Source organism: Scomber scombrus, chromosome 21, assembly GCF_963691925.1.
Source record: "Scomber scombrus chromosome 21, fScoSco1.1, whole genome shotgun sequence".
Taxonomy (NCBI): Eukaryota; Metazoa; Chordata; class Actinopteri; order Scombriformes; family Scombridae; genus Scomber; species Scomber scombrus.
In genome coordinates this window covers 12,058,826-12,072,416 of record NC_084990.1, presented here as the reverse complement: position 1 = coordinate 12,072,416, position 13,591 = coordinate 12,058,826, and the positions used below count along the sequence as shown (strand labels likewise).

At 37.3% G+C, this 13,591-nt stretch overlaps 1 protein-coding gene across 1 annotated transcript; it reads right to left on the bottom strand.

Annotated features, from left to right (window-relative positions):
- Positions 1 to 1,795: 1,795 nt before the first annotated feature.
- Positions 1,796 to 10,860, bottom strand: LOC134003868 (carbonic anhydrase 4-like). The gene is made up of 16 exons (XM_062443219.1): positions 10,806 to 10,860; positions 10,403 to 10,435; positions 10,127 to 10,303; positions 9,733 to 9,884; positions 9,542 to 9,631; positions 9,261 to 9,327; positions 8,695 to 8,894; positions 8,546 to 8,558; positions 7,149 to 7,175; positions 6,841 to 7,017; positions 6,497 to 6,651; positions 6,309 to 6,398; positions 5,304 to 5,348; positions 5,072 to 5,153; positions 4,811 to 4,974; positions 1,796 to 1,951 (listed from the first exon to the last, which is right to left on the bottom strand). The coding sequence occupies exons 1-16, from the start codon at positions 10,858 to 10,860 to the stop codon at positions 1,796 to 1,798; spliced, it is 1,683 nt and encodes a 560-aa protein (XP_062299203.1).
- Positions 10,861 to 13,591: the final 2,731 nt, after the last annotated feature.

The following is a 13,591-nucleotide window of genomic DNA, read 5'->3' as shown; positions in this document are numbered from 1 at the left end:
AGACTTTCATCCCTCAAATGTTTGCTTTGTTTCCACTTCATTTCCATTCAAGCCTGTCAGATGGATGAAATCAAGCGTGTGTTTCTTGTTTAAGTATGGATGCCAGGTATAACGCCTATCTTCAACTTTGACTACAGTGATGTGTTCATTCAGCCTATAAATAATGTTGCACTGTGTTTAAAGAAGTTATTACTCCAGTGTGTTTTATCAACTGCAGCAATGCTCTCATACACTGTTAACAGTTTGTATTCTCTCTGATAAATATACCCATCTCAAAAACATTATGCCCTTTTTTCAGAGCAAAGTGCAGGGAAAATTTCATTTACTTATCGTAGCATCATCTTAAATACCTCTGGTTGGTTGTTCCTACTTGACAGAAAGCCTCGCCTTGAGTAAAAGTAATATTAGTCTTAGTCATGTAGGCATTTCTTTTGGAGAAAATGGATACTACTCATCCATTTTAATAGATATGTCCCAAAAAAAGGTACCTCCCAAGTTACAATTTGGGGGGGAAAAACACCTTCAGGTTATTTATCAAGAGTTAAACACTCAAAACCAAAGCTAATCATCAGGACTGTGTGGGTTTAGTTAGAACTGTCACTTTCGATTGAAATGTTGCTAAATTCTGACTGGTGCAAAGTTACACCACATTTTCCCAACTGAGTCCCGCCCACTTCAAACACTGAGAAGAGCAGATAAAAGCCCACAAAACTAAACTGAAATAACCAAAACTATTCTACCAGGGTCTGCACAGGTTGTTCATGCTTTGTGATGTGTAATCAGAATTTACTGTAGCTTTAGTTCCAGCTCAAAGTGCAGTGAACATTGAAGCTACATGACTTACACTGAAAACTAATCTCTAAACATAAAAAAACTGGAACCTAGACATTTTGATTCATAGTCACATTATAGCTCTTTAACGTCTAATATGATATAATAGTGAAGTTAGGGCCTGAAACTAACATTACGCCAATAAGTGTGACCATATATTTCATAGACTTTGGTGTCAAGCCCATAAAAGACTGAGTGCAAGCAGCAATGACAATTTTGCTTGTCATTACATTTATAATTTTAATAATTATGGTCACAGTATTCGTCAACTACAAACACATTCTGAAACCAGATAGATGAAGCTTTCTGCAACAGGGTGCCATATGTAACAGTAAATTAAAATTGTAATGAAATGTTTAACTTTTAAACAGTGTCAATAATATTTATTTAAATATAAGTGATCGCAAGAATACATTCCCACTGAAAAATGCACAAAAACACTTTGGAATAATAAACTATACTTGGTCCTTTCCATGTCCATGTTTAAAACATTTTATACAGCCATTATTCTTCTGTGATCAGTCTCCAATATAAGAAATAATCAACAATACTAAACAATATTAATGCTTTCAATTAAGGGTTTAGCAGAGTAGATTATATTAAACTGATTTAATTCATATTACGTTTGGTAGTCTTGCAGTTTTCCACTTATTCTATTATAGTTGAAGTTTAAAATGCTAGTTAGAATAGTGCTAGTCAAAAACATTAAACTTGTTAAGCCCACTCTCCAGTCCAAACTACTAACATGCTGCACAATGAATAGAGCAGAAGATCCAATAGGTATATAATGCCTCCTTGTTCAGCCATTATCCTGATTGTCTGATGCATTTTCATACTAAAGACTTCCACATAAATACCACTTCCCAGTTCTTAACAAATATTAAAAAATATAATCTGAAAAGTACAGGACAGATATTATTAAAAAGCAGTTCCCCGATTAGCAAACCTTCTCACAGATGCAAACTTAGAGATTAAAATGGCACAAACAGGCCAGCAGCAGAAACCGTATGATGGGTCCATGCACACTGGATCCTGCTGTGGTGTAGATTTTCCTGTCATTGAGAGACTGCTTGGGTCGATACACGTTGTGATTTTTGGTCTGATTCGGGAACATCATCATCTGGTCAAAGTAAAAAAACAGGTTTTATTTTAGAGTCTGAAGTATTTGTTTCAATCGTTATACTTCAGTCTTTATACTTATCAATCTTTATACTTGTGTGCATGTTTTATTCACGAAACAGTTCAATTCACACGTTAAACCAACTCTTGCAAAGGCTGTAATGCACACTTAATTTTTCTTGACAGTATCAATCAAGAACAAACATGAGACAACAATGAGATCTTATTGTTTGATAGCACACTGTGTGTATGCATTTACCCACTGATTATGATATATGAGACAATATTGCAATTCAGTTTCTGTGACCTTGGTCAAATTTCTTTAAAAATCAGGTAGTTCAGGTAGTAGTAAGATCTGACAAAATTCCCTTTTGCTAATCAAAGATTGTGCAAAGTTCTTTCGAAAACGGATATATCAACATCAAGCTAGCTTGATTTAATAGTGAGTCGCCTACGATGGGAAACCTGACGACCAGCAATGAGAGGATCATGTGACAGACAGAGTTGTTTATTCATCATCATTCTTTTAACAGAATTCTTGTGGATCTGCAAAAGACTTCTAACTCAAATCAGAATGTCTGTTCAGAGAGACAGATATTGAGGTAACATATCATGCACATTTCTGTGTCCGTATTTTTCTTCTGGAGATCTACTGGATTATCTTTGCTTGGTTTAAATTCCAAAAACCTGGAGTGCTTTGGTAGTCGAGTGGTTACCATGCATGCCACATAATGGCACTGTCCCTGGTTCCTTTCCTGCAAGGGACTTTTGCTGCAGGTCATTCCCCCCTCTATTTCCTTGTTTCCTGTCGGCCTATATGCCATTTAATTCCAAATAAAAGCAAAAATGCCTAAAAATAAATCTTTAAAAAAAAAAAAAAGTTCCAAAAACGTATCCTATACTGGCCCGTCTGTTCTGATTGGTTAGCTCCCTGAAGCTGCCCGACAGACTTTTGAATTTTGGTCCAGTAGTAGTAGGATTTTACATTTTTTTTCCTTCTTTAATTGAAATGAAACATACACAAGTGCATTTGACTCTTATAAAATACACTCATGTATATTCAAGCCCGATCCGATCTGAAATATGCAAATGGCTAAATTGAGCAACCATGAAACAAACCTCAGCAACAGCAGCTACACTGACAGCCATTTGGGGCCATGCATGTACAATCTGACATCGCCACTAAAAGGAAGTACAGTTAACACATTCATTATTCAGAGGAGGCTGAAGCCTGGCTTTTCACATCTCAAGTTTTGGAACTTTGACCATGTTTAACAGATATCAAATATCATAACAGTATAAAAATAACAAAAATCACAAAAAAGCAGGTTATGACTGGTTAAGACAGGTTTCTCCTCTAAAGAAGAAAGGTCAATGCCAGTGTAGAAATAACACAATAAACATCATTTTAAACAATAATTTCCTATTATAATGTGTCAAAAACTTATTAATTAAAAATCAAGCTAGATTAGTTTGCTAGCAGAAGTGCTAGGTTAGCTATCCCGTCGGTCCCATGATCCTCTCCTGCAGGTCGTAGTTGTCCTTCAAGAGTCTAACCACCACTAACATAGCAACCTCAATATTAGACAGCATTTCAAAACACATGCAAAAAATCTGTACTGCTATATTGTTTATTTTGACTCAGCGCTCTCAACATACATCGAAAAAAGCCAACAGACCTGAAATTAAAGTTTGTAGACAGGTTTTTACATAAATATTGCTTCATACTCTCCCTACTTACTATACAAATAAGATCAGAGCCTCAGTCAGCACCATTTAGCCAGTCAAAGTTGTCAACGCCATACATTGTTTGAGTCATTGAGTTCGTTCATATGTGTAAAATGGGCTGTTGTCATTACCTACAGAATGTGAAAAGATTACATGCCATCACCATTACTGTCTAATTAAGAGAGAGACGCTTAAAGATATGGCTGACTCAGGCATATCCAAACAGTTCAGTCCCTGCTCTACACTGATGAGTATCATACTGACATACTAACTGGCATTAGCAGTTTTTCATTTCACCCGAGAGCAGCTTATTTTTTATTTTTTTTTAAGATTAAAATACCAGCACACTGAATCCTGATTTGTTTTTAAAAATGACTGACGTTAAAGTGCTGAATTAAACGGCTGTATGATTTAGTGGCATGCTTCGGTGAGGCCACTCTTCCCTACCAAGCATTTGGGAGATGGGTTTCTTTTTTTGAAGACCAGACGGAAGCCAAAAAAGCCCTTTTAGGAGGCAAAAGCATCAACCTAGCACAGCATCATGTCTTTAAGTCAGATTTAAGTCACCAGGTGTCATTGACTACATTTACTAGATTAAGTTGTCTTATTACTATGTGTCCAGGCCTGTGTGTAAAAAGTCCTACAGTTCCTCCACTGTTCATTTGATGCAAACCTTACTGCCCTAAAGTTACAGCTGAGTACTGGATGCTGTGACACAGGGTTCCGTCATAATTTGTGTCTTGTAAGTACTTGGATGTATAGCAAGTCAGCGATTTGATCTCATGATTGTTTCATTTCAAATCCTTCCCATATCAGTGAAGTGGAGCCTCGTGTGCATTACAAAGATACCAAACAAAGGAAAGAAAAATTCTGATAACACTGCATTGCAGTATAACCTACCCCTTAACTGATGGTAAACAACAAACTACTCTATTGTGCAAGGCTCAAAAAGGATAATGCAAAGTCAGGTTGATTTATGTAAATATGCATAAAAACACTAATATAACTCCCACTGGAAACTTTCATTTGAACTATTGTATCTAAGAATTATAAATATGCCAATTATTAATAAAAGACTGACACTCCACCTGTTCAATATCTTTTCAGCACCAAGATAATGAGTAGCACGTACCAGATTTTGGTCCACCTTGACAGACTCTTTAAAGACCGTCCAAACCACTGCTTCATTGCAAGAAGGGGTTGTTAAGGAGCCATTGTAGCGGAAGTATGCAGTACGGTCCACTTCGCCAAGCAAGTCATCAATGGAAATCATCTCTGTGAAGTCAACTTTTGTTTCTACATGCAGAAAACAAAATATAAATTAGATGTTGTGATACATTTATATGTCCACTGAGTGTTTAAGATTATATGCAACAAAACAAATGTCACTCACTGGTATTTTGAATTTTTGACAGGTAGTTGGTGAGATTTTTCCAGGCTTCCATGTTTGATGTGGTAGTTGACGTAGGATTTGTCTACAGAGACAAACATGGTGAAAGATGGATTATGTTTTGTGAAGATTAAATTTCACTATAAAGCAGCACAATCTGCTGGCCAATGAAACTTAGTTATAAACATTTTAGGTCTTGTTAAAAAAGGAAAAAAATATTGGCTTGGCCTTTTACCTCATGATGATCTGAACTACTGCTACTTTTGTCAGCATGAGGTGCCTAGCAAGTACACAAAACGCCATTCACACAATAGGCTCAATTTCTTTGCAGAAAAACATCAAAATGTGGGTTGAGAGGGGAAATGTAGAGTGGCGAGTGAAAAGACAGTTCATTATATTTTGCTAATATGCACTATAAAATCACTAAATATAGATATATTAAAAATATAAAAACAATTTAAAAAAAAATTATTTTGTATTTTTTGTATCTGACTTGTGTGCAAAACATATTTAATGAAATATTCTTTTCTTCCCATTGTCATACTGGAATCATGATAAGGAAACAGTTCATCAATCAAGTATTAATCATGCTGTCAATCAGACAACTGAAAGAATGGCACATACAGTACAGAAGAGATATTTAGTGTCTAGTCTCATAAGTATGTTAACCTCATAACTCTGTTCAGGTATGCACAAAACAAGCGTAGAGCAACGAGAGCAGGTGCAGATCCTGACGTTTGGTCCCCCATTAGATAAAATACTGGTGTGTATCAGTGAGAAATGTCACCTGTTGAGTCAAGCTAAACTAGTTGCTCTTTTTTCACCACTATCTGTTCATTAACAGTGATAATTTAGGTATTCAGTACAGTTTGGATTTTGCAGGATTTACATTTTTTATACTGATAGAAAATGATGTAATACTCGCACCACTTAATGTCAAACTGGGAGTTGACTGGAGATTTTAAAATGCAATGGTCAATGACACAGCAAAATGTCTTTCCAAAAATGTAACTGCTGGTGTTTTCCATGGTCTTCCTGGAGCTCTTTCACCACAATCCACAATTAGTGTGACTTTTCTTCACTGAAATCAGGAGTATTTTAGTGTGCACTGCTTACTGACTGTTTTGAGTATACTTCATTTTGTAACTTTCTAGTATGAACACACTATATACTCATAGTCTGGATTTGACCATAGCTACTGGATCACTACAAAACTGTATTCTAATGCACCGAATGTTACCTCGATAAAGAATCCCAGCACTGCCAGGCCATTCGGAGTCTTTATGGCTTCTTCCAGGGTTAAATCCTTCCTCTTGTTCACTATGTGCATCTGGACCAATACAGTTAATAACAGTTAGAGTGTACTGACAGAGCAGAGTCTTAGAAAACAATTAACTGCAGTAACACTTGCTAAATTATTTTAACTACCTCCATTGGGTATCTTTTTGTATCCACTGTATGCTCGGAGCCCCCAGAGTCATGTGACTCGCTGCCCCAATGGAAGTGGAACTGCAGGGTGGAGTAGACGTATCCTAAACCACCCCCGGACACCTCCACCATATCCTCTTCCAGTACACACTTGACTAGAAGTTGAATGAGAACACAAGTTGGAAATGTAAATTATGATTACAGACACGTATAACATTTTCTTTATTTCAGTGAAAAAGGCAGGGGAGGAAAAAATATTATAGAGAAAATATTTGAATATAGCCACCAGTCTATCAAAAAAAAAGTCCTTAATTTAACTCTTGATAGAAAGAAAACGTTCTAACCTGAATGGCCAGTATTAGTGATGTACTTGATGGCATGTTTGTCGTCAAACTTTGTAAAGGTGAAGTTATTAAGATGTTTGTTTGTCATGGCCTCCTTTGTCTCAATGTTGATAGGTGACTGGCTTTTCTTACCACAGTGGGACTGAGGCAGAAGGTGCCAATTCGAAGGACTGTACTCTGAGGGCAGAAAGGATGTTTTCACATCAAGACTGAAATCTATTCCAATAGTATCAACACTGTTAAACTCTCCCCACATCATCAAATTTATATATACACACACATTTGCTGATACGTACCACAGTCATCACCGTGATGATCATCATAGCACCATGGACCTGAGGAATAGAAAGACAGTCACAGACAATTCATCCAGTCATGTGTGTGTGTGTGTGTGTGTGTGTGTGTGTGTGTGTGTGTGTGTGTGTGTGTGTGTGTGTGTGTGTGTGTGTGTGTGTGTATATGTGTGTTTGTGTATGTGTGTTTGATTTTCCAACCCACTGGGAGGTAGAGGAGTTGCAGGAGAGACAATCACTTGACGTCCATTAAGTTTATTGGTGGGACGGAAGACATTGGTAAGTCCTGTCACTTTGGGAAACAGTTGAATCTAAAAGCATAACAAAACAAATGTTTCCACCAGGTATGTTATGAGCAAAAATAAAGTTTTTATGTTATTGATGAATACAAAGTGACACCATGTTGTAGCAGCATGGACAGACCAGTTGACTGGCCCCTGGGCATAAATGCCTAGAGGTCCCAAAATACCAGGGATGCTTAACTTCGAGGTCTCCTTTCTTCCAGCAGTGTCAGAGGGCCAATAATGCTTTGAGTCACAGGGAATAGACACTCCCTTTGAAAGTGTTAAATGTACAACTATTTCCCTTCACTGTGAGTTAAGTCATTTTAGTCTAACTGCAGGTTAGGTGGTTGATCATTCCTGAGGTGCCGTATGGAAATACCAGATACCATGTACTAGTCAGCAGGTAAACTCCACAGATGTATGAAGTTAACAAGTCTTCTCCTTGAACATCAAGTAACACTGCAAAACTTTACACAAGTCTCAGAGCGTGTCTTACAGATAGGTTGCATGCTTGATGTTAAGGTCAAAAAGTCATCACACCACACGTGCGCAAGAACACACCACCTGCAGAGACATGTGCACTTTACTATCTAGCTGCAAAGTGACAATGGCTGTCAGATAGATAAGATGAAGAGCCAGATTGCATGTGTCATTCTGCAACATACACATGTAATATATACAAACGATCTGATTTTTCAGTCACATGCAACTGGCCAAAAATGTTCAATTGTTGTTACACTCAATAGAAAATAACACAAGCCAGATTGTCAAAACCGATACCAGACGAGACACCGGCAAATACCAGCAGTATGTTTGGCACTTGTCCACTTGCATGCATGCATCATTAGTTGCTTGTGTAAGAGTGTTAGATTCCACTTGCCAAAGGTCAGCGCAATTTTAATTACTTCACCTGAATTATCTGAGCAAGTAAGCCTTAGGTGGTGAATGATGTTAAACCAGTTAGCGTTTATAACCGTCATATGATTGTTTTGAGTTGGAAACACATCAGATGTAACAACCCAGCCAGGAACAAAAGACACACCCCACACCTCTAGACAGATTTGTTGTGCCATAAATTCAATGATAGTTGAGTTTGATAATGAGTGTGATTTATTATTCTGCCAGTACTTTCCACCTCTTCCTGGACACAGGTTTAGATCCACACTGTGCTTTTAAAACAGATTTTCCATACATGACAGTAAAGTTTGGCATTGACATTATTTTTCTGCAAGGGGACATGAGTTGACTAAAAAGGGCATTTCCTTTCCTCCACTTACCCTGCCAAAGAAAGATTTCCAGTCTACCAAACTCACCAGATTTTTATGAATGTTGATTGGCTCTTGAAAGACAGTCCAAACGACAGCTTCATTGCATGAAGGGGTGGTCAGGGAGCCCATGTATCGATAAAATTTTGTGAGGTCTACATTTTCAATCAGGTCACTGATAGATATGTTATGTGTTATATTAACAGCAGGTTCTGTGGAAAGATGTAAGAAACAAATATGGCTGTATATTTATAATTTGACCTTGAAAAGAGAACACACATATACTATTAGAAGTACAAGATCAGAATTTTCTATCAAGAAAAACAGTACCACAGATATTCATTGGTTCATGACTAAGAATTACAATCACTTCAACATTTGAAGTATTGCAACATGTGCTTTAATTAAGGTGTGATTCGTTATCTTGTGCTACTCAGGAAAAATGTGCAGACCTCTCTTAAGTTTCTCTTATGTGCATGCTCTGGCACCAGCTTCCCGCACCACAGTCTGTTTCTGCCAGCTCAATCAGTACAATCTGCTGTACAGGAAATCTTAGAGACATAAAGGACAACCCTTACCTGTTTTGTTCATCAGATAAGATGTGAGATTGCTCCATGGTTCTGACATATCACCATCATCTGTTGCCTTTAGGGGAGGGACATTATCATGATTATATATGCAATAATAGTTTGATAATGTGTAAAATAACCATTCCTACATTGTGATTATGATGCAGCTATCAGAGAGACAATGCCTGACCTGTGATGTAATGTTGTAAAATATAGGTGAGATTTTATTGAAAGGTGGGCAAATCTATGATTTTTCATAGATTTGGAATAAATTGAACTACAGGACATACGTTTATGAAAAACCCAAGAACTGCAATTCCCTCTGGATCAGCCTTGGCCTCCTCCACAGTGAGACCTTTCTTCAGACTGACTATGTGCATCTACAAGAAATTACATGAAAAACAAAGCTGTGACAAAGTTAGGCTCACAGTATATTCAAAGCAAAGGAATGTTGTCCAGTGAACACCGAACAACACTTTACCTCCATTGGATATCTGTGCCCATCAATCAGGTGCTCTGAACCTGGGTGATGTTCTGTATCACCCCAGTGAAAGTGCAACTGAAGTGTAGAGTATGTTTCTTTGAGTCCTCCTCCGCTCACTTCAACCTCATTTTCCACCAGGTTGCATTTAACTATGTAAGCAAAAGATGAAACATGTATGTAGTTACACTCACACTATAGTTATCCTACACTTTATGTCACAAATATTCATGTATACTTTTTTCTCTCCTTTATTTATTCATGGACATTTCAGTGAAATGAGTGACTTTTTTGCACCCCCAACACATTCACACAGCAACAGAGCATTGTCTGTTGCACATTTTAGTCAAGTAAAAACACCAAAGACAAGGGGGGGAAAGGCACATTTGTATACCTGTATGTCCATTGTTCTCGATTGTCTTGATGACATGTGGAGAGGAAAAGTTGGTGAGGGTAAAGTTCACCAGGGTATGGTCTGTCAAAACATGGCTGGTGACTATGTCAATAGGAGACTGCCTTTTGTTTCCACAGAAAGCATCTGGGATATCTTTCCAGTGTGCCGGGGTGTGTTCTATGAAAAGTATAGGTGCTCTTAATACCATTAACCAATGTAGTCTAATGACATTTTAATCCAAATAATTCAGTAAATCAGACATTTGTGCTTTCTTACCACAGCCACTGTAGCACCAGTCACTTCCAGCAGCTGAAGCAGAAATACAGACAATATTGTAAATGCGGCAGGACCCAATTAGTATAAAAACATAATTTTTGCAATACAATACAATATTCCTCTGGCAGTGTACAATCTAAGAGTCAATATTTTTTCCACTCATCTTTAAATTTTCTATAATTCAATTGAGGATTTATTTTAGGATGTGTTCAAACTTGACACTTCAACTTCCTACATAAATTGCCCACTTGTCCACAAAAATGGAAACAACTTGTGGGAGAAAAAAGGTGTATCCTGCCCTCACTAATCTATTCACTTTATTATATTAATGATACCTCAAGTGGCAGAAATGGATAAAGCTCATCAACACAAGTGAGTGTAAAGTTATTTTCATATTACTTACCAGAGTTTGCCAAAGCTCCCAAACTCAGGCAAAGAAGAACAGATGAGAGAGACATCTTCAGAAGAGAATGGAAACCAGTCAATGACATGTTTGTTGAATTGGAGTGGATACGCAGTTAGCCTAAAATCCACCTCACAAAGGTTTTCATCATTCAAGTAACAAAGTATTGAGAAACAGGAAAAGGCCCAAGATGCTGAGATGTCTAATTGACACATAAATTGATGAAGCCCTGTGACACTTTTTGTTAACTAAGGAGCATCTGTCCTTATTGGCTTCTTCCTAAGTGGCTTCTGTATATAAATTTGGGTAAATTTCAATTGTGGAGAGAGTAGAAAAGCATGCAATTGTTAAAATGTTAACGTCTTACCTTATCATCCAGGCCTGAAGTCTCTAAGGTAAAAAAAAAAATGTTAGTATGATGTGTCACATTAAAAACAGTCCAGGTAAGTCCATCAGTGGTTAAGTGAAGTGTCCCAGTATGTGTCAGGTCAGTCATATAGAGTAGGAGGACGTGCTTTGGGATGGGGGCCCACTGTATATACAACATTAAACCTGTATGGGGAAGACACATGACATGACAACAGTGTTCTTTGTCAGAACATTGCAATCAAAACACAGGTGTCAGGAGCGAGCTAATGATCTTTAGGATTCTTTTTCAGCTAAGTTATCCAGCTAAAAGAATCCTACTTTGTCACACAGGATCCCAGTTTACAGTGCTGACTCATAAGGGTGAATGAGTTTAACAAGTTTAATAAGACCTTTCTTTAAAATTCATTAATGTATTTACTGTCATTTAAATAAACTACAAACAGCTGTGACATTAAACTGCAATATACTTCAAAAGTGCAGGCTTCAGCTAATGTTTTTGCAAAACTTGAAACATGACCAATTTAAAGTTTTACTCCAGAGAAAGGAGGTGGTATTTAAGTCTTCCTTCCTCTGCAACAATGGACTTGCACCACATATACACAAAAGCACAATCCAGATAAAAGGATATACATGCAACAATTTGTCCCAGCTTGTCTGGTGGTTTACTTTGGCTTAGTTGTAAGTGTTTTTAAAAAGAAAGAAAAAAAAGTGTAATTTCCCTGCAAGTGTGTGTGCACAGCCTAGGAAATAATGTTCCCTTTATTTAAACATGGGGTAGACAATGGTAGATTAAGCTTTTGATTAATAAGCAGCTCTGCAAACTGATACCTGAGAAGTTAAATGAGGCACTGAATTATGTCAGGCTTCAAGCTTACACAAATTACTGTCCGGATGTTGACTATAAACCACAGCAATTTGAGATGCTGGATATGTTCCAGCATCTCACATTGCTGTGGCATTGCTGTGGCAGCTGTGGCATATGATATGCCACAGCTGCTCAACTTGTCACATTTCTCAGTCCACTTTATTAAGATGATTATGTGATTTTCTACAGTTCACATCATATTTTACACATCAGACAAACTGCACCTGGAATTGGTTACTTGTGCATATAAAATGAACACTCAGCATGTTAAAGTTGAAGTAATAATAAGAGCAGATAGCAGCATTTTAGATTGATGATTGACTATTCATGATATTGATTTTATATTGAAAGATACTGTTGATTCACATCATTCGCATACTCATCAAACCATTTAGTGACCCTTCGAGCCCTATGTATGGGGGCATTGTCATCAGAGAAGGTACCACTCCCATAAAGATAGAAATGTTTCATCATAGATAAAAGTGATCACTCAGAACAATTTTGTATTGGTTTCCTGTGACTCTTCTCTCTAAGGGGACTAGTACACCCAAAACAAGCTGGTAAAATGCCCCCCAAAGCATAACATAGCAGCCAGATCCCCTCATACACACACACACACACACACATTATTAGTCATCTACATGAACCTCCAAAACAGGTTTTTTTTACCTTCCCTGTGTCCTCACACACGCCTCATTACACCAGGCCCTATCTATGTTTATCCTTCAGAAAAGAAAACATTTCCAAAACAACAAACAATGACATGTACTTTGTGGTAAGTGAATTGGAATGGGGAAATAACAGAGTATATGAATCACAGATGGTAAAAATAAAAGCAACAGAGACTGAGATATCCTGGTTTTAATCGCCTAGTTTGTCTGTAGTCATGTAAAAACTATTCAAATTATATGTTTATTTAAAACATATATACATTTTTATATATATATATATATACATATACATACACATAGGCCTAAATTACACGTGTCTGTAAATATCTCTGTAACCATTTCATTAATTGATTATATCTGAACAGGTACCAAACACAGTTATAAGACAGGAGTCCTCAGTGCTCAGTCCTTATTGTAAATATTCCAAAAGTTTAAAGATGAACTATGAACCTCCAGTTAAAAAGTAGTGTTAGAACCTCAGGCATTAAACCAAACCAAGGGGAAAATGTGATCAGACTCTATTTTGAGCTGCCCAGTTCTCCCCACTCGGCCTCAGTTCTCTATAATATGGTTGTGGATGCCCAGTGTGGGAAATATAATAATTTAAGACTAATTTGGCAAAGAGATCTAAATTGTGATATTGAGGAAGATGTATGGGAAACACAATAGCAAACACAGGGTGGTCCATCAGCGACGTCCGAGGCAAATTCACACATTATAAAATTATTTACAGTTATTATTATACGCCAGTAAGGCTCCATAAAATGGGCTTGATACAGAACAATCTGTGTTGGAAGTGTAATGTGTTGTGGACTGGGGTTTGGGGTGGTGTTATGGTGTTCCTTTTTCTGTCTCTCCTGCAGGGCTGGCGGTGGTTTGGG